This window comes from Kryptolebias marmoratus, linkage group LG11 (genome assembly GCF_001649575.2).
Source record: "Kryptolebias marmoratus isolate JLee-2015 linkage group LG11, ASM164957v2, whole genome shotgun sequence".
Taxonomy (NCBI): Eukaryota; Metazoa; Chordata; class Actinopteri; order Cyprinodontiformes; family Rivulidae; genus Kryptolebias; species Kryptolebias marmoratus.
The window spans coordinates 25,061,783-25,080,342 of NC_051440.1; the positions used below are offsets into that span (position 1 = coordinate 25,061,783).

At 38.7% G+C, this 18,560-nt stretch overlaps 2 protein-coding genes across 3 annotated transcripts in view; both read right to left on the bottom strand.

The window, feature by feature from the left end:
• si:ch211-266k8.4 overlaps nt 1-9,504 on the bottom strand; it is a 46,760-nt gene extending 37,256 nt beyond the window's left edge. Inside the window, exons 1-9 of one of the 2 annotated variants that reach the window (XM_037978473.1) lie at nt 9,224-9,504; nt 8,506-8,593; nt 8,302-8,409; nt 7,516-7,684; nt 7,190-7,315; nt 6,352-6,475; nt 5,823-5,892; nt 3,318-3,432; nt 2,279-2,396 (exon numbers count right to left, since the gene is read on the bottom strand). In XM_037978473.1, coding sequence (XP_037834401.1) covers nt 2,279-2,396; nt 3,318-3,432; nt 5,823-5,892; nt 6,352-6,475; nt 7,190-7,315; nt 7,516-7,684; nt 8,302-8,409; nt 8,506-8,593; nt 9,224-9,366 — 1,061 coding nt within the window. In that variant the 5' untranslated portion in view covers nt 9,367-9,504. The remainder of the gene's footprint in view (nt 1-2,278; nt 2,397-3,317; nt 3,433-5,822; nt 5,893-6,351; nt 6,476-7,189; nt 7,316-7,515; nt 7,685-8,301; nt 8,410-8,505; nt 8,594-9,223) is intronic. The other variant, XM_017428873.3, reaches the window with a different exon arrangement.
• Nucleotides 9,505-10,447: 943 nt separating this feature from the next.
• olfml1 (olfactomedin-like 1) lies at nt 10,448-14,737 on the bottom strand. The gene is made up of 8 exons (XM_017428882.3): nt 14,301-14,737; nt 13,195-13,298; nt 12,897-13,087; nt 12,719-12,822; nt 11,705-11,893; nt 11,129-11,309; nt 10,895-11,054; nt 10,448-10,809 (listed from the first exon to the last, which is right to left on the bottom strand). Exons 1-8 carry the CDS (start codon nt 14,415-14,417, stop codon nt 10,653-10,655), a joined length of 1,203 nt encoding a protein of 400 aa, XP_017284371.1. The 5' UTR covers nt 14,418-14,737; the 3' UTR covers nt 10,448-10,652.
• Nucleotides 14,738-18,560: the final 3,823 nt, after the last annotated feature.

Below are 18,560 nucleotides of genomic sequence, written 5' to 3' on the forward strand. Positions count from 1 at the left end.
CAAAATTAAACGAAATAAACATTTGAAATATATGAGTTTGTATGTAATGTATGAATATAATATACAAGTTTCACTTTTTAAATGGAATTACTAAAATCAATCTACTTTTTCATGATATTCTAATTTTATGACCAGCACCTGTATATAATGATCACCAGTTAAAAATGCATTCTGAAAAACTTTAAATGTTTAATAGAGAGAGGATGAAAACAAACAGCCTTAGCTGAAGCCAGTCTTGTCACTGAAATATAAATGATGCGTCAGCCTCTTTAGCTGAATGAGGGTGTCCCTGTGACAATAAGGGATAAACGAATGAAAGAAACGAGGGACAGAGCAACACAGAGGGCACAGAGAGAAAAATAGGAAAATCAAGACGGAGGAGTGACAACCCAAAGGAGGGGAATTGTAAAGGAGAAGCAGAAAAAACAACAACTAAGAACTGAGTGGAAAGGCAGAGAGTGGGAGGGAGAGGAGAGACGGGAACAGGAGAAATCAACCCTGAGAGGAGAGCCCGAGATTCGAAACAGGACAACAAAAAGCAGACATTTAAAAAAAAAAAAAAGAAGAGAGATTTAAATAAGTCAGAGGGGTTGTGAAGGCTGTAAACCATGTGGGAGCTCACCGTTCATCATGCAACAGTAATTTAGGTCACTACTGCATACAGTTTAAATGGAATTTGGTGAGTTCTTAAATTATGTTTAATTCAACAATAAAATCAGAGGGGAGCACAGTTTGAGATTTGGGCAGTTTATTGAAATTATTTAGTTACTGCATTAAAATGAATGTCATGCCAGCATCAAGTTTAATTTATGTGAATAAAACTGATAGCATTAACACTATTTGCATAAATTCCTTAAAATAAAATGCTTTAACTGGTGACACTGGGTTTGTTGGGGATCATTACAGCAGCCAAAGACTGAGGGGACAGCTGTCAGATGAGATAAATGCAGTTCTCAGCTCATCGTTAATGAGAACAGCATGTGTTGCTGTTTCACACATTTCCATCATTCACAGAGAAAACAGGAAGTAAAGCTCCGTTAAACGTTAAGGTGCCTTTCTTCACCTTATCAACTTTTAATAAACTGTTTATTTCTTCCAAACCCCTTCTCTCTGACCCTCCGTTCATCTCTTTTATCCCCTCTTTCTTCTGCAGGATCTTCCCAGTGTAAGGAGATCCTGCCCTGAGAGGCAGTCACACCACTTACTGCCGACTTCTGACCAACCTTTCGTAACAAGGCCAAGCAGGCAACAAGGACTTCTCAATGTGATGTGATGGCAGGCTGCCCGCTGAACACCGCAGCGAGAACAAAAACAGGTTTGTTAGAGCTGCCCTTAATGCATTTATGAACAAACAGTAGATGGTCAGTAGGTGGATCAAAATGGCCTTTTTAATAAAAACAAAATACCCATTATTCAGTGCGAATTAAAACAAACTATAAAGTGGTTTGAGTAAGTCATAAATAAATCAAATCCTCAGTTAAACTTCTGTTAAGGAGTCTCCATAACAACATCACTTCTTTCTGCCACATCAAACAGTGCTTTATCACTGCCTGTTTAAAGAAACCACTTGGCTTTGCAGACTATTTGATCAGGGTCTGCTTCTCAAAGCCGCTGGAACTTTTACAATAAAAGGCCTCAAGTGCAACATTAAAGGAGCTGAAGGTAGTATATTTCTTAAAAAAAGAAATATAACAAAATGGTTTTCGATACTTACTTTGCACCATTTCATCACAAAAAACCCACACAGTATGAACTAAACCAGCGAGCTTACCAAGTTGCCATAACTACAGCTCCATGTCAACAAAACATCTGTAGGCATGTGGCATTTACATTCAACAGAGATGGAAGCTTGGCTGAAAGCTGCTGGGCTGCCACTGAAAGAACCAACTCAGTGAAATGGATGTTTCACAAGGACACCCTGTTTTTTTTTTCTGTGTCAAAACATCTTCAGCTCTGACGAGCCAATTGATATTCATGAGATGCCTGCAGTTTTATTTTGGGGTTGAGATTAAAAACTCTGCTCTCAGCCGAATGTTGCAGAACTGTTCTGCACATTTCTTTAAAAGATTCAGTGCTGTTAGGAAATTCATGAGGACGGTTCTGGGACGATATTTTTAAATTTCTCTCTTAGGCAACATCTCTTATGTATGTTTTGGTGAACAAAATATGGATCATTGGACAACTAAAAACATGAAAATGCAAATTTAAAGACAAAAAAACTGATAGACATGTATGTGCACACATTGAGTATGATGTAAAAATGTCAAAGGTCACCTACACGTCCACAGGTACTCTCAGCAGGAGGGGTAACATCGTCCCTTCGTCGTTCAGGTCCATCAGTCGAGGCTCCAGAAGCTCTATGATGGTCAGAGCTGTACGATACACAGCTGCTAGGCCTGGAGAGGAAAATCAAAGTTTTAAAAAAAAGATTATATGAAACTTCAAGGTAAAAAGGCATCAAAGCATCTGGGTCCACACAGGTTAATAAACTGAGGACACTGAGAACGATCATGCACCTGATGCCAGTGAATTTATTCACAAGCCTGAAAGCAAAGTTGAGCCGGTGTCCTGAGCAAAACTTTGTTTAATTTTAAACTTTGCCATTTCTTAATACAATAAAAAATAAAAAAAATAAAACAAGATGGTTGATTGCAACACCCCCTGTGAACAGGATGAAAAAGAGGAAATGACAAAAGGATGGGCCGAACAACAGTACATTTTACTAAATGAAAAAGTGCGAAGATGAATCATAAGAGAAATGAAAAAGTATTATATCATTACATATTAAGAAGACAACAGCATCTTTCTGCCACCACTTAACCAAATAGAAGCTTTGTCTACATTTAAATTTGTAATATCAGAAGAGTTTACAGGTGAGCAGCTTTCACAACATGTGGAAAATATTTGTCCCTGTTGTCTGTGGAGGTACAGTAAACCTCTGCAGGCCTTAAAATTAAACCGATCTACTGTTTAGTTACTTAAAGAACAAACTGTAAGTCTCATGGAGACAACTGAAACACTTCAGACACAACAACACCATAAAACATCAGAAACTCAAGTTTTAAATATCAGTAACGTTCAGCCTTACTCCAAAATGAAGCTCCAGAAAAGCCAATTATTGTTTAAAATGTTTAGAAGGATTTTGTAATTTAATTAGAATGGTAAAACTTTCTTTTTTATTTTTATTAAAGCACTCAGGTTTGATGAACACAAGAAAAAAAAAATTATAAAAAGAAAGAAAGGGGCACATTTTTACACAACACATGCACTGGGTTTTTACTGTGTGTGTGTGTGTGTGAGTGTGTGCACGCACCAACCTTGCAGCATGACCAGATCCCAGACAGCAAGAACAGAGTCCCAGCAGGGCAGGGAAGTGAAGAGAGTGAGGAACCATGGCATAACAAAGTGGACTGATAAGAGTCCCGCCGAGTCCTGCAGGGAGGTTGATAAAAACAGGAAGACTTGATTTGGCAGGACGCACAAAAACGCATTCAAAACTTATTTTACAGCCAGCAAAAATAATCTCCCAGCTTGACCAAAAGCATCTATGCACACATAATAAGTCTAAAAAAAAACCTCTGGTTTCTCCCTCAAAGACGTCTTTGTTTTAGTGGTTTTCAGCTAAACTGTGTTGTTTAAATCTGAGTTTCCCAGTGTCAGAGGAAAACAAAGAAACTAAGTGATCACAGGGAGAATGTGATGCTACAGATTGTTCACTGCCTCTTATTCGGAGCATGTTTTACCAAATCAATCCTGCATATCACCTGGTCTCCAGTCCACCATTAAAAATGCATTAAGTCTTTGTTATCTCAGGTCTGCTGGAAAAAGCTCAAATACAACAAAGTGCTTACAGCTGGCCTGAACTCTGCTGAACAGCTTCATTACAAAGATGCTGATTTATGAGCTTTAATCGCCTTTTCTCCGTACAGGAAAAAAAAAAATCTGTTGTGTTTACAACAAACCATAACAGCATGTGGGTGTGTGCACATGTGGGCAGCTTTTCTCCCAGATCTGCTGAGTCAACATGAAGGAGAAAACTCCCTTTAAAGACATTTGTGCACAAAAGGCTGCATTCAAGTGGAGCAGTTAGTGTTGTATTTCTTCTTCAAGGTTTTAGATTTTTGTGTTTTCCCCATCCCACTGTGCAGAATTGTAAAGTTTTTGGAAATAAAAACTACATGTACACAAATCTTTACGCAGTTATTACTTTAGAAAAGACTATCCGTGCTGCATTATGTGGCATTAAATGCCAAAGCGATTAAAGTATGTTGCAGGGTTTGTTTTTAACCACATTAACAAATAATTCAAATCTAACTGAAAAGTAAAAGACTGCAAACATCCACCGGTGCTAAAAGTTTCCTTTTACCAACAATCCCACACTGACTCAGTTCACAAAACGCTGTCACACCACCCAACAGTTTTCTAACGCAGTAAAAACCAAATTATAATCAAATAAAATCCCTACAGAAAAACCCAACACTGACAGTATTTACACAAGCTGAAACAAGTAATTCTACTCATGTTTGCACATGGTTTATATGGCACTAACTAACCAACGAAGGTTTTCACGTCTAAGATTCCTCAGTGATTTCAGTAAAAACTATAAAACGAATAATAAAAAACAACCTATGAGTTGAAGCAGGTTAGGTTGACAGAAAACAAACATCTTGAAGTTCACAAAATTCTGCCTAAAAATCAAGCTGAACCATCCACCTCAGGTTCCTGAATGCAACATGAACGGTGGGAGAAAATGACACCGCTGCAGGCATGCGCCCCGTGTGAAAATACAAGTGTTGCAACAATGACAAGCCTGGAGTCAATGGAGTGAATGACAGCAGAGGCCCAGCCGATGATGGATACGTTACACGGGCCTCACGACTCAGTACTTAGCTCCACAGGTAAACACACACTAATGTGTGGAAAAGACAGAAAACTTTGAGAGATCCTTAGTGATCCCAGATTAAACAGGAGCATCAAAGTTTGCATCTATATTTACAGTAATCATTCTGACAAATCACTTCTTAAACAGTGTTTCTATTTATCAGCTCAAATGTCACGCTCTGTAAAAACCATCATATTATTAGCTTTAATCATAAAAAGAGTAAATTAATTGTGACATCCTGAAGGTTGAGTTTGAAAAGACTAAGTTTCCCCTGATCGGGGGGAGCAGCACATTCAGGAAGGGAAATAACTTAGTTTATGATTAATTCCTCACTGCCTCAGTTTATGTTTGCCAGAATCCTCAAGTCCACATGTGGAATCAACCACATATGACAAAAAAGGTAAATGATTAAAAGTAGCCATTGGTTTGTTTGGTATAGAAATGTTCATTAATTTTTAAGTGTCCAGAATGTATTCTTAAATGAATAACATTTGTTATGAGTCCTGTAAAGTAAAGATATCTCACTGCCTGAATGAGCTGCTTTTTCACCCGATGTTTGAACAGACTGCAGATATTTCACCTCTAAAAGAGACCACAACCCATCCTGCTGAACTGAAACACCACGTTTGTTGTTCACTCTGCCAGCCTTACCCAGAGCAGGATCTCTGTGTGTGTGTGTGTGTGTGTGTGTGTGTGGGGCTGAGCTTGTCGTAAAGTCTTACACCTTTTCAGAGTGACCTTTCCCCTCACCTTGTACCCGATTAGAAACACAGACCGATGTGTTTTTAGGCTCAGATCTTGTGAAACAGAAAACCTTTGAGATACAAGATTTCATGTTTATAACTGCCACGAACAATAATGTTACAGATTTATCTTCACTCTTTAGTCCTCAGAGCGGTACAGAAAACATTAGAGCTCATAATGAGTTGAACCTTCTCACCATGTGTTTGGAGAACTGAGGCTTCCTGTGCTTCAGGAAGTGATCGAACACCTTCACCTGATGTTGGACCCTGAAGAAGAAGAAAATAAATCCTAATTTAGTTTTGTAGCTGTGGAATGAATGAATGAATATAAAAACAGACATTTCTAAACATTTACTTTCAGAGTATGAATCTAAGCCATATTTATGACCCCGTATAAAGACCTGATCGTATCGTTTGTCTTGTTTCTATAAAAATAGAAAGGATTTAAATCAAACACAGGTTTGAATCTTCTGATGATACAACAGGTGTGTCAAATGTCACCATGAGTTCAAGCTCTCCGATGATTTGTACGTGACCTTTTTACAGTTAAAAACCCAAATTAGTTTCAACTCTGATAATATTAGAAAAAAAACAACAACCTCCAAATGAAACTTTAAGCCTAAATCAGTTAAAAACTAAATTAAGTTAAATATTTTGGTGATAATTCTTCTCCTGTTTTACGATCAGTTGTGTTCGAACCCTTTATTCATGTGAAATGTTTCTTACCTGGTGAGGCTGCGATCAAACAGTTCAGACAGATATTTGGGTTTATCCAACAAGGCTGTCAGAGCCCAGAACGCCTCCTCCTCGCCCAACTGCATCAGCAGGACAGCCGCGATGTAGGACATCCCTGTGAGACACATACACACACACAGAGAGCATAAAATACTTTATTATAAAGTTTGCATGATTCTGGGTGAAACCTTCATATCACAATGAACAATGTGTGCAACAACACCTGAACAATTATCGACACAAGAGTTAAAAAATCAAAACTTTTTCCATTTTAATACATTTATTTTTGGAACTGCATTTATATATAATGTAACGGGACAAGTAAAAATTATACAATTAAATAAACTAATTTGACAATAATTCACCAGCTGGTAAAATCTTTTACAAAAACAAATTAAAATGCTAAACAATTGTTTGGCAAGTATTTCAGATTTTTACATCAAGTCTGTTTAGATTTCTTCTGGTTTAATTCTCTGTATTTTTATTAATGTGCAAAAAGGGGAAAATGTTTATGGCGGTTTTACGTCTTCATGAAAACAAAAAGTTTTGGGAATGTTTCCCATCTTAGTTCCAAGAAGTTAATAAAAAAGAACAATACTTATAATTGCTCGTAAAAATTACTTTACAGTCAAGTTTTAACAACTTAATCTAACAGGATAAATTACATAAACATCTCATTTGTTTTACTGAATCTGGGGTCATTCACCTAATGAAAGTCCTGTACCTCCATCTGCTGCTCACACTGTGTACTGCAGCCAATCAAACAACGCTTCAGTGATGGAACAAGCAAAAACAAAAACACGGAAAGTTAAACGACCCTCTGTGTTACCTTGGCTGTAGCCAACCTCTGGGTTGTATTTTGCATAAGCGATGAGGACCCTGAAGAGTTTAGCCTGACCCTCGATGGCTTCTGGACTGTCTCCCATCAGAGACCGGTGGGTTGGAAAGGAGCGCTCTGAGGCCGAACAAAAACAGCTTTATTAACATTCATTTAACACATGTAGTCCTAAAATTAAATATTTAAACCATGTTTGAAAAATACTGAAGCCTGTAATTACTTAGTTTTTAAAAAAAAACAGATTCAAAAGGGCCTGGAAAACTAAAACAAACCTCAAACAAAAACCTTCAAAGTCTTATTTTTCTGTTTGAACTCACGCAGGTCCAGGACGATCTGTCTGAACAGACTGATTTCATCCACAGAGCAGCAGGACTCAGAGTAGCTCAGATCGTTCTGGGTGTCGCTCAGCGTGGAAATCGCAGACAAGATGCCGTACTCACTGACACCCAAGTCCACGAGGGGCCCTCGGACCTCTGACAGGCAGGTCTGTTGGGGGAAAGAAAACTCAGCAACGGTTCTGCTTTTACAAAATGTCAGACAAAAGCTGGAAACTGTCAACAACCACCGGGAGGTTTGATTACTGGAAAAGATCACCGTCATGGCCAAATAAAGAGTCTTTAAGAGTCTGTTCACTGACTTAAAACAGATCAAACTGTGACATCTGTGGACAGTGGAGGAATTTAATCCACAGTAACAGTTAAGTCCCTGATTGACTTATTATATGTCCGGTGAGTAAAATGTTAAAGTAGCAAAAAGTCTGAGCTTACACAGTCAAATTACTCGTTTACAAAATCTGCACATTTTATTATTTGGAGTATAAATGGGATTTCTATAAGCATTAGTTCTATCAGACAACTAAAACACTGGGTCCTCCTTGTTCACACTGAGCTTTCTGAATGCCACAGAAAATGTAAAGTGTTTAGTTTTGACAGAATAATAAAAAATCTAAATATCAACAACAATAAAAAAGTCAGTCATCAAACTTTAGGACTCAAGGTGAGCGTTTTACTGGGATGACAGATCTGCTCCTCCACCTACTCCACCTGACAGTTGAAGTCACTGCTCTACTCCACCTGGTAGTTGAAGTCACTGCTCTACTCCACCTGGTAGTTGAAGTCACTGCTTCCTCGCAGGCCGTCGACGTTGAGGAGGCACCTCCACACACTTCCTCTCAGGCTGGGAGGAATGCCCATCCGAATGAAACGCTCAATCTGGAAAACAAAAAGAAAACTTTACCCTTGAGCAGCTGTTGCTTTACGCCGCTGTGTTTTTTATTTTTATTTTTTGAAGTTTAAGGCGAAGCTCACCTGGCTCCTGCAGATGAAACTCTCTCCATTCCAGTAGCTGAGCAGCTCACAGAGCTGTTTAACCCTGACCAAGCTCAGCTGGGGGTAGCTGCCAGAAAAAAAAAAAAAACAAGAGCAGGTCTGATTCATCAACCTTTGGATTGGATTAGGTCATTCTCTTTAACAGAAACACTCATTAATGCTGGATACAAGTTCAGATTACTCAACTTAGCTGATGTGTGACATTTGTGATGCAGTAATCTTGTTTTAGGAAGCATTTCTGCTCTTATTTTTGTTGTTTTTAAACATAAATAACCAGTGAAACAATGACATTAAGTTAAAGTGTGGAAATATCTGAGCTCCTTAGCTTTATTTTAGGATATCCCATTATTACTTATCCACCAGGAAACAAAACACAACTGTTTACATAAAAAACTATGTGTTTAATTTAGTGTTTGTTTATTCAAACAAGGATTTTGTACAAAAAAGGGGTATGTTTGAAAAACAAACCGAATATAAATAACACTGGACTTTTTATAGTTCCTTCAAAGAATGAATGATTCAATGAGTGTTTAGGTGTTTTTTAGCCTAAATTACATTAGCAAATTTAACTATAAGTATGACCATTAAATGCTTAAGTACCCGTCTCACAGAACTTTAAATGTTTAGGCAAATAACAGTAAGTAGTTAGGTTCGTTTTCCGTTAATTTCCTCTTGATTACCGTTAACCTGTCCGCACCTGTAATCGTGGCATCTGTGATGAAGTTTCCGGTCTTTTCTTTTCGTCAAAGCAAAGCCAAATTCGTCAAAATGTGAACTTTCGCTTCGCCTTTTAAATGTGGAGCTCCTCCTGCTGGCGTTACTGCTGCTTCTCCGTCCCATGCTAAAAAAACAAAGTTTTTTTTTTTTTTTGAAAATTTTCTTAAACGTTTCTAAAACAATAAAATCAGTGCTTTATATATCAGCTTGTGAGCCGCTGTCAGTCAAACTCAACGGTCGCCTTAGAACCGCTCACTTTTCTACGTCATCGTCAACTGAAAATGGGCGGGATAAATCCGCCCATTTTCCCTTCAATCTTTATTGAAAATTGAAGAATTACAAACACGACGAACAAAAGGCAGGATTTCAGACTCCGGTGTCCCTTTAAAAACTTCGCCAATCCCAACAACACTATATCATCATCCTCTGTTAGCACCACTATTACATTGTAAGACCGTCTGCAATGATTATTAATTTCAAGTGAGCAATAAGCATTTTGAGTTATGAAAATGAGGCAAATAAGGAAGTATAGGAAGATAGTTCTCTTGTTATTCTCTTGTCTTTTCAATCGTTAGTATGTCTTTGCTGCCCTCTTGTGGATAATAAAAAAACTGCAATACCGAATTTAAAATCAGGTAAATATCAGTTTAATCTGACAGGAAGATGTTTTGTTTAAATACCTTCTATACCATCACACCCAGCTCTTAAATTCTCTTTTGCCAAAAAGCCGATCTTTTCTGCCATTTTAGAATGATTCGTAGAAATAAAATTGAACCAAACGTTTTGACCAAACGGGTTTTTGTCGCTCTCTTGTGGCCTGTTTTTAAACTGCTCGTCCGACTCGTCAATCGTCGTATGCTAATACTTCCGGTACTGATTTTCAAAATAAAATAAATTGTTTTACCTTTTAGCTCCAAATGTAAAGTAAATTGCCTTTAGTTTACACACTATTTCGAACAGGTAGACTGCATTATGTAGCTTACATCTGGTTTTTGATCTGCATTTAATAATGGTTAATTAAAAGTAAACTATATAGTTTTGTTTTGCTGATTAGGACAAGAAGAAACATATATATTAGCTAAAATCAAATATAACATGCAATTAGAATAAGTTTTCTTATGTGATTTTGAATGTAAAGTACATGCAAACCCTATTGTAATATAAAATAATGTTCAGTCTTCTCAGAAAGGCAGATTCATAAAAATGCACAAAGTAAAATTGTTTTTATTGTTCTTATACAAACTATAAAGCCTTTACAATGAAGAAAAGATCATTTCTTTGTTGATACTGTAACCACTGACAATAACAACGATAAAATCCATTGCCAGCAAAGGATCACTGAAGTGAAATTTTTATGCTTTTGCATCTTTGGGGATTAGTCTTCATGTGGCCATGCAGGTATCAGCAAATTATTCTGCAACAGTTTTGTCACTGCTGCGAGTCTCCACTTTGTAAACCGTCTGGTAGCCGTCGTCCCAGGCGTACAGCTGCTTGTCTCCAGGGTGGTAGTGGATGCTGCTGTGGCTGGTGTAGCGCTTTGGGAAGAACATCACAGGACTCTCGTTGCTGTCCGAAGATGAAGAAGAAAATGAGTCAAACTACATGTAGTTGAGGAAAGGTCTCTGTAACGCGTGCTTGTGTAAATGTTAACCTGTGGATGGTGTCGTGGATGTCATACAGACACTGGATGGTGGAACGTCCTCCAAAGTGTGTGTTGTAGACCACATAAAGGGTCCCACACATCAGGAAGGCTCCTTCGGCATCACGGCTTCTGCACTGGGTATCCCAGGTGTACTCCACAGACAAAGTTCCTGAAAACAAATAACATGTAGTTCCTAAAACTAGGGGTTTCTAGAGAACTCTGCAGTTCTGTGTTCATCTTTACCTATTTCCAGTTTGGTGATGACCAAGTTTCCTCCGTACTCAGGGTCGGCGTGAATAACCCAGAGGCCGAGTTCATCGACAGCCATGTCCAGGAAGGTGTTGGGATTCAGACTGTAGACAGGAAGACGACCCGCTCCTGGAAGCAGGGTGCTATCCACTACAGTACCGTTCAGCAGATCTACCTTCATGGGACGAGGAAATGATCAGAATCAGGAATATTTCAGCTCAGTTTCTTCTGTGAGGGATAGATAATCTGTTCATGGTTATTCTCTGAATGCCATTTGCTTTAAAACACTCACTCTATTGAGAAACGTTCACCTCAGTGGAACAAAACTGTTTCTTTTGGCTCTGTGGTCTCACTGACCTCAGCTAACAGAGTGGGAAAGGAAACAGTCCAGAACCCACTCCCTGATGACTAAACTCCCTGAAAGTGATCAGAGTCCAAACATCTGCAGCTCAACATAACTCTGGTTTAAATCAGCCGCTGGTGGAAGCTCTGCACAACAAACAAGCTGTTTGTCCCGATAAAACACTTTATATCATGTCTCGTTAGCAGGTATGTTCTAACGTCACAAACCTTCAGGATCTGGTTGGGAGTGTCGGCCTTGTGGTAATAGAGGAACCCGTTGTAAACCACGTGGCCCGTGCCGCTCCAGAAGAACGGCAGCCGCACCACCTTGGCTGGAGAAGAAGAAGTCTTTGTGAAGTTCTCTAGAGACGAAAACTCCAGAACGGTGTCGTTCCGCATCCCGCTGAGCAGGTACACCTGAAAACCGACACGGCCGAGGCAAGAAGAGCAAATTTAAACCGAGAGTTTCGGGTCAAACAGCTGCAGGAAGGACGAATAAAAACAGAACCGTGAGCTGGAAATGAACTTAATATTTACTGAAAACATTCCTGTTTATTTAATTAGGTTTCAGGTGTTCTGTTTCTGTTGCTAATTTTAGCTTTAGGCTAGGATTTTGCAACTTTTACCTGAGAAAAGTAGCTTAAACATCATAAAGGCAACTTTTAAAAGCTTTTTTAAAAAAGCATAATTTTGTCAAATCAGACTCTTATTCAGTTATTCTTTGCAGCAAAGCTTCTGTTTGCTTCTGTTAGCTTTTAGCTGGTGTTCTGTTTCTTTTAGCTTCTACCTAGCATTTGGCTACTTTTACCTGAGCACGGTAGCTGAAAACACCATAAAGACGACTTGCTAACAGCAAAAAATGATGTTGGAAAAATAAACTCTTATTTGCCTTTTTTGCAACAAGCTGTGAAAACAGAAACTGCTCAGACTAAACCAACTAAACATACAGATTATATTTAACAAAAGTATTCTGGAGTTATAATAACCCCTGATAAAAAAGTCAGATATTTACTTGATATTACTCCAGAAGCTGAACACAAGGAGAGAAAGATAAACCTGATGTGAAATAATAAAACTGCAAATTATGCTAAAAAAAGTCTGTTTTGACTTTGTTTTTTTCACATACTCTGTAAAATAGATGCTAAACTCCTAAAAAAATACCATTAGTTTAGATTATTATGGAGAAATAGTCAAATATTGTCCCTGAGTGTCAGATAGAAAACCAGCTCCAACGTTACGGACCTTAGCTGATCCTTCAGACGGGTCCTTGAACCAGGAACCGTTCGGGTCTCCTGACTTCTTCACAATTTTCAGAGACTTTATTTGTCTCAGAGCTGTGCTGCAATCTGACAAAAAAAAACGCAGCTTCATTTATTTGCATGCCACATATCTTACATTTGCTCTGTTTTCCTCTTCCTACCGTTGTCCACGTTGAGCTTGGCCTTAGTCTTGATCTGCTCCAGCTCTGCAGCCTTTATCTGCTGCTCCAGCAGCGCCTCCTCCATCTCAATGTCAGACTGAGTGGGAATTTTATTTTCCAGGTATTCCAGCTCCCCCTCCACCCGGTCAACACGTGCAGACATGCTGTCCATCTGGCTCTCCATTTCTGATCTGGGAAGCACCAGAAGCAGCACTTACGTCGTGTATTTTTGTATTTTTTGTAAATAACGCGGATCATTTAGGCTGCTGATTCCCTCGAGGTCTGTTTGGGAGCTGACCTCAGGATGCCGAGCGTGGACTGGTAGCTCCTGATCTCAGAGGAGAGGTCGTACGTTTTCTGGGTGATGCTCAGCGAGTTCTGCTCACACTGATTCAGACGCTCCTGATTTCATTAACACGAAGAGAAAATGGATAAATGCAAGTAAAACAGTTAAAACACAGGTGATAAAACACAATTCGGCTCTGTTTTATGCACTTTATAAGGCAGTTTTGGTACCACATCTCTCCTTGGTCTCGTCTCTCAGGTTGGAAAAATAAATAAAATCTTTATCTGGATATAACTGACGCAGTGACAGAATATACTGTAAATAAGCTGTTCAGTTAATTTATGTTGATCGAAACAACATGATGTTAACAAAAACATCAACTTGATGTGTTTTCAGTTTTAAAAGCAGATATATACAATCAAACACTGACTGCTGCTCATTAAACTTAGATTTAACTTTAATCTGCTGATTCAGGAGGTGAGTGCTACTTTTTCATATAGTCTGAGATCTCTTCAGCTCCTTTAAAGACGTTGTTTTCAGCTCTAACCACTGATCTACGTCTAAATTAACAAAATAATGTTTTTTTTTTTCTCTTTTAATGACTGAAAAGCTGAACTTGGAGCTACCTTTATTAATCTCCAGTGTTCTGTTTTTGTTTTTTTCGCCGGTAGCCGTTAAACTGCCGTTTAATTTAAAGTTCGCTCCGTTTTATTTACTTGTACAACAACTTAAAAGTTTTTATCACCCTGTAAATGCCATCTGCGTTCACAGCGACTCCATTTTACAGCAGCTGGCCTGATTCTGGGAAGCAGGATTGTCCCGTTTAAGGTAATCATCACAGCCAACATTTTGACTCTCAACATAAATGCCAGCAAACTGTATTTCTACACACATGAAATAATAAAAAAAGAAGATATTGTAAGACACTTTATGATGGCTCATGCAGATTCCCATAAAAGGAAGATTTAATAAAAAAGCAGCCAGAGCTCTGAAAGGATGCCAGAAGTGTTGCTGGCAGATGATTCAACATTCCTGCAAAAAAGTTAAAGGCTACAAGAATCATCTTCTGAACTGCAGAAAGAAGTTAAAACTGTAAACTGTTCAGGCAGAAAACTTACCTCCATCTGGACGAGTCTCCTCTCCAGGTACTGGATTATAAAAGCATCCTGGGAAGAACCCTGGTTCTGGACTGACCCGAACGTCAAATACAGAGATAAGACAAACAAAAGGATCATTCTGCTGGACGTTTCTTCTCTTGGTGCCTCAGATCTTAAAAATCTGCAGCTGCAGAGACGATCTGCAGTGATTTGCACCGCGCAGATAAGGAGATATTTCTTGATGTTCTGGCAGTCCTGCAAAAGAAAGATGGCCTCAGTCAAACTGAGAAGCAGTTCTTGACTCCTTAAAAGTCCAAATCCTCTCTCCTCTTTGTGGTGTGAGAAGGTTTTAAGCCTGTCAGAGTTGTAACTCCTCAACTTTCTGTATTAGTTGCCAGATTCAAGTTATCTTCGCCTGCAGTCCCTCCCAGTTTCTCTCTCTCTCTCTCTCTCTCTCATTTGTTTTCTGGATTTTGTGCATTTGTGGTATGAAAAGGAACGCCAAAAGANGGGGGGGGAAGGCAGAAATCTGGTCACTGGTTCCTTCTTTTAAGAACTGTAACACTCTCCAGATGGTTCATGGACACGTCCTCAGATCTGCACAGAAGCTGGTAACTGTTCAATAAGGAGACCGTCTAAAGCTGAGGACACGAGACATAAAACTTTACAGGTTTTAAAAGTCCTTGCACCAGAACTGACAGACTGATTCAGCAGATTTTTCCATATCAAAAGACATTCTTACTCGTGGATCTGAATGCATCATCCTAAAATGATAGTTTGTTCCATTTAGAAGAAGTTATATAACATATTTAGGCTGAAGCTGACTGGGTTGTGAGGGTTACTGTGCAGTGATCCCCGGGCTGTAAAATGAATAAATATCTCCTGTCCACCACAGGGAGAACAGATCAAACCCTCTGAAGGCCGACAGTTTAAAGGATTAACAAACAGTTCGCTCAGAAAATGTCTGACAGGCGGCTTTGAATTCAGCTCCTCCAGTTTTCAGGATCCCTCATTCAAGGTTACTTTTCAAAGGCAAAAAAAATTAATAAATACATTTACATTTAATAAATACATTTAATAAATAATTTAATTTATTTCTGCTCCATCTAATCCAGGTTATTCAGCCGGATTTAAGTCTGAAAACCTTCTCTGTCTTTAGAACGCTGCCGGCAAAAACTTTTATCTCCATCTGGCTGCTTTTCAGAGCCACCTGGGTGTGTTTCCTGGGTTTTTGTGATGACAGACAACATCTGGATGACTTCTGCATCACAACTAGTGCGTTTAAAACAGAGGCTGTGTGTGGGAACGCAGTGAGGATAAAACAGACACAAAGAAAAATAGGATTCTTTTGTTTACATTCTGAAATACCTCACATTTCTGCCATGAGATGGTGCTGCTTCATCAGAGTTATTTCAACACAACGCATCGATAACATCCACCTTTCTACCCAACACGCCACCTTCTGCAGCAGCTGCTAAAACAAGAAGGATCAGAAACAGCCTCAGATTTATTTCCAGAGGATAAAAGAATAAAATAAATAAGAATGCTAAAGAATAGTACATGAAAATGTAAGTCCAGAAGCGAAAAGGGAGGATAATAAGATGATTTAAACACAAGGCTAATTAAAATAAACTGGATATTTATTTTGCTGAAAGACTGATCAGTGAAAACAGTGGCAGCTGAGACTTTTAAAGGACATAAGTAAAAAATAAAATCCAGATTTTCTTTGGTTCATAGCTTATATTTTTATGTGTGAAGTCACAACCAGCTCAAAAACTCAACTTTGACACTTAGTTTGGAGACTCCTAAGATTGTTGGAGTTTTTTATTAGATTTACAGAAAGAAAGTTACGTCACACTTCCAACTAAAAGTTAAATCATCCTAACTTCACCTGAAAACTATATTGGAGCTGTCGTCGTCCAATTAGAGAGCTGGAGGTTCGAATCCAGCAGTATTTATATAACTTTTAACAAGAAAACATAAAAGGTTTTACTGAATCTGAAAACAAACGAGCTTCCAGTTTTCTGTCTGGTGTTTTCATATCCAAACCATGAAATGAAAACTTAATATCTGACACGCCTGACTGGAAATCAGACGTTTTGATTTCCTATTTCTGTGCTTTATTGTCTCTGCGTCCATCACGTTTTGTATTAATTAGGAACATTTAGTTTGTTTAAGGCTGAATCAGAGTCAACACAAAAATGAGGATCCCTCCCTCCTGCACAAAAAACAGGTTTCAGCTTAAGACTGAGGCTATAAAAGCAGGTAAAGTTTTACACTTTTTACATGTTTTTATATTTTATTAGCTTTCATGGTTTTAAAAAGATGTGTCCCCACCGTAAAATGGAGCCTTCTGCAAATTCTGCATAGCTTGCCGTATTTATTTTTTGTCTCCTAAGCCATTTGCCAAAAAAAAGCACAAGAACAAAAAAGCATTAGTATTAAAAATTCATGCTAAACAAAAGTCTGATCCAGTGGAAACAACACAAGGAAAACGTCAGCCGTGGAGATAACGCCATGGCTCCACAGCTCTGATTATCAGCCGGCAGCTGCAAAATATTCAACTCATTACAGGCCGATAATTCCTCGAAGGAATGCATATCGCCTGCCGCCTGTCATGGCCGACTTTTAAACATCTGTTGACGAGAATGGAACAAAATCCAGCTGTTTTGGTCAAACCTTGGAAATTGTCATGCAGCAGAACTTCTGCCACTACATCACACTTCAGCTCAGAATCCATAAATCTGATCAAATAACAACCTTTTTTATTGTCAGCTTTATGTTAGCTGTGGCAGCCATTTTTAACAGGAGTGAATCCAAAGTTTTTAAAAGATTACGTTCTGAAAATTAGCTTTTTGCTAACTTACAGTCAGAGCTGTTAATGTCAAAGTTTTATAAACACAAGAAGCTGGAATAATCTCAGTTTTTAACTTCAGTTTCAGAAATTACACCTCTGATGATACTGTACTGTATACTGTACGCAATTAGCATTTGCTAATTGTTGTAACGAGACAAACTGAAGCGAACGTAACACAACCTGTGTGTCCCGTTCCTCCGTCCAAGTCTGCAAGAATCACCCGAGATTAGTTATCGTACGCTGCTGAAGATGAAGCAATAATGTTTATTGTGAGTGTAGATATCTTTGTTTTACTGTTATGTTAGCAAAATATGTCATGAAACACCAGATCAGTTTGAATGAAACTCTCACAACGTAAACACAGGATGAACATCTGCCGCAGCTAATCGACATCAGTGCAAAAACGGCCGTAACTCAGTCAGTTTTACAGATATGGAGCTAAATGTTGGCGTGGTGGTAGCTGAGAGTCATCCTCAACAGCTGCTCTGAGCATTAACACATCCCGGAAGCATGCTAGGCTTTTAATTTAATCTATCTTGTTTGAACTCTTAATCAGCACTTTATAATTTTCCATCTGTGCGCTCCGTACATGTGAACACGTCACATGCATAAACACATGAAAACATGAATATTCATGGTCGTTTTCAGAGGAGTGTTATAAAATATCTATGGAGTCTCAGCAAGAGTGACGGCAGAAATCCCAGGAGCTCTCTGTGTGTGTGTGTGTGTGTGTTTACAGTCTTCACGTATGGATTTGTATGGTTGTGATTTATTTTTTATGATGTTTATTTTCTCATGCTCTATGTTTTTTTTTCTGTTTGCGTTTAGTTTTTTTTGTCTGTGCAGGCGTGAACATGTGCAAAACTTTCACGTGTTGGCGTATGTATGTGTGCATGAGTGTGAGAGTGAGTGTGTGTGTGTGTGTGTGTGAATGATTGAGCGAGCGATGCCAGCTTCCCGCCACCCTCTGTCTCTGACCTTTCCAACCAGTCTCTGTGTTTGGCAGATGATGAGATTTTAATGGCTGCCAGTGGAGACAGACTCCACCTGGGTTCTGCTGACTCTGAAGAATCTGGAGAACCCAAAAAAATTTTAAAAGAAATTGTGTTTTCTTTATAAATAAAAGTAAATAGTTTCAATACTCGTGATATGCAATCCTTCCAGGAAAGCTAAGCCTTTAATTTGCCTTTAGTTTTCTTCTTTTGCTTGTTGATCAGGTTTTGTTCTGCAGATATTTTGAGGAATTGTTTTGACGTGGTGGCACTGACATTCGTAGATTTAGTTTTCAGACTTCTCTCGGGTCACAACAGTCACTAAGATCTGTTTGCCACCTCACCTTTCCTGGAGCCTACAGTAAAATCACCGAAGCGCTCCTCGTTTCGAACGTTATTGCACAATTACGTCCTGACCTTTCCTCTCTGTTC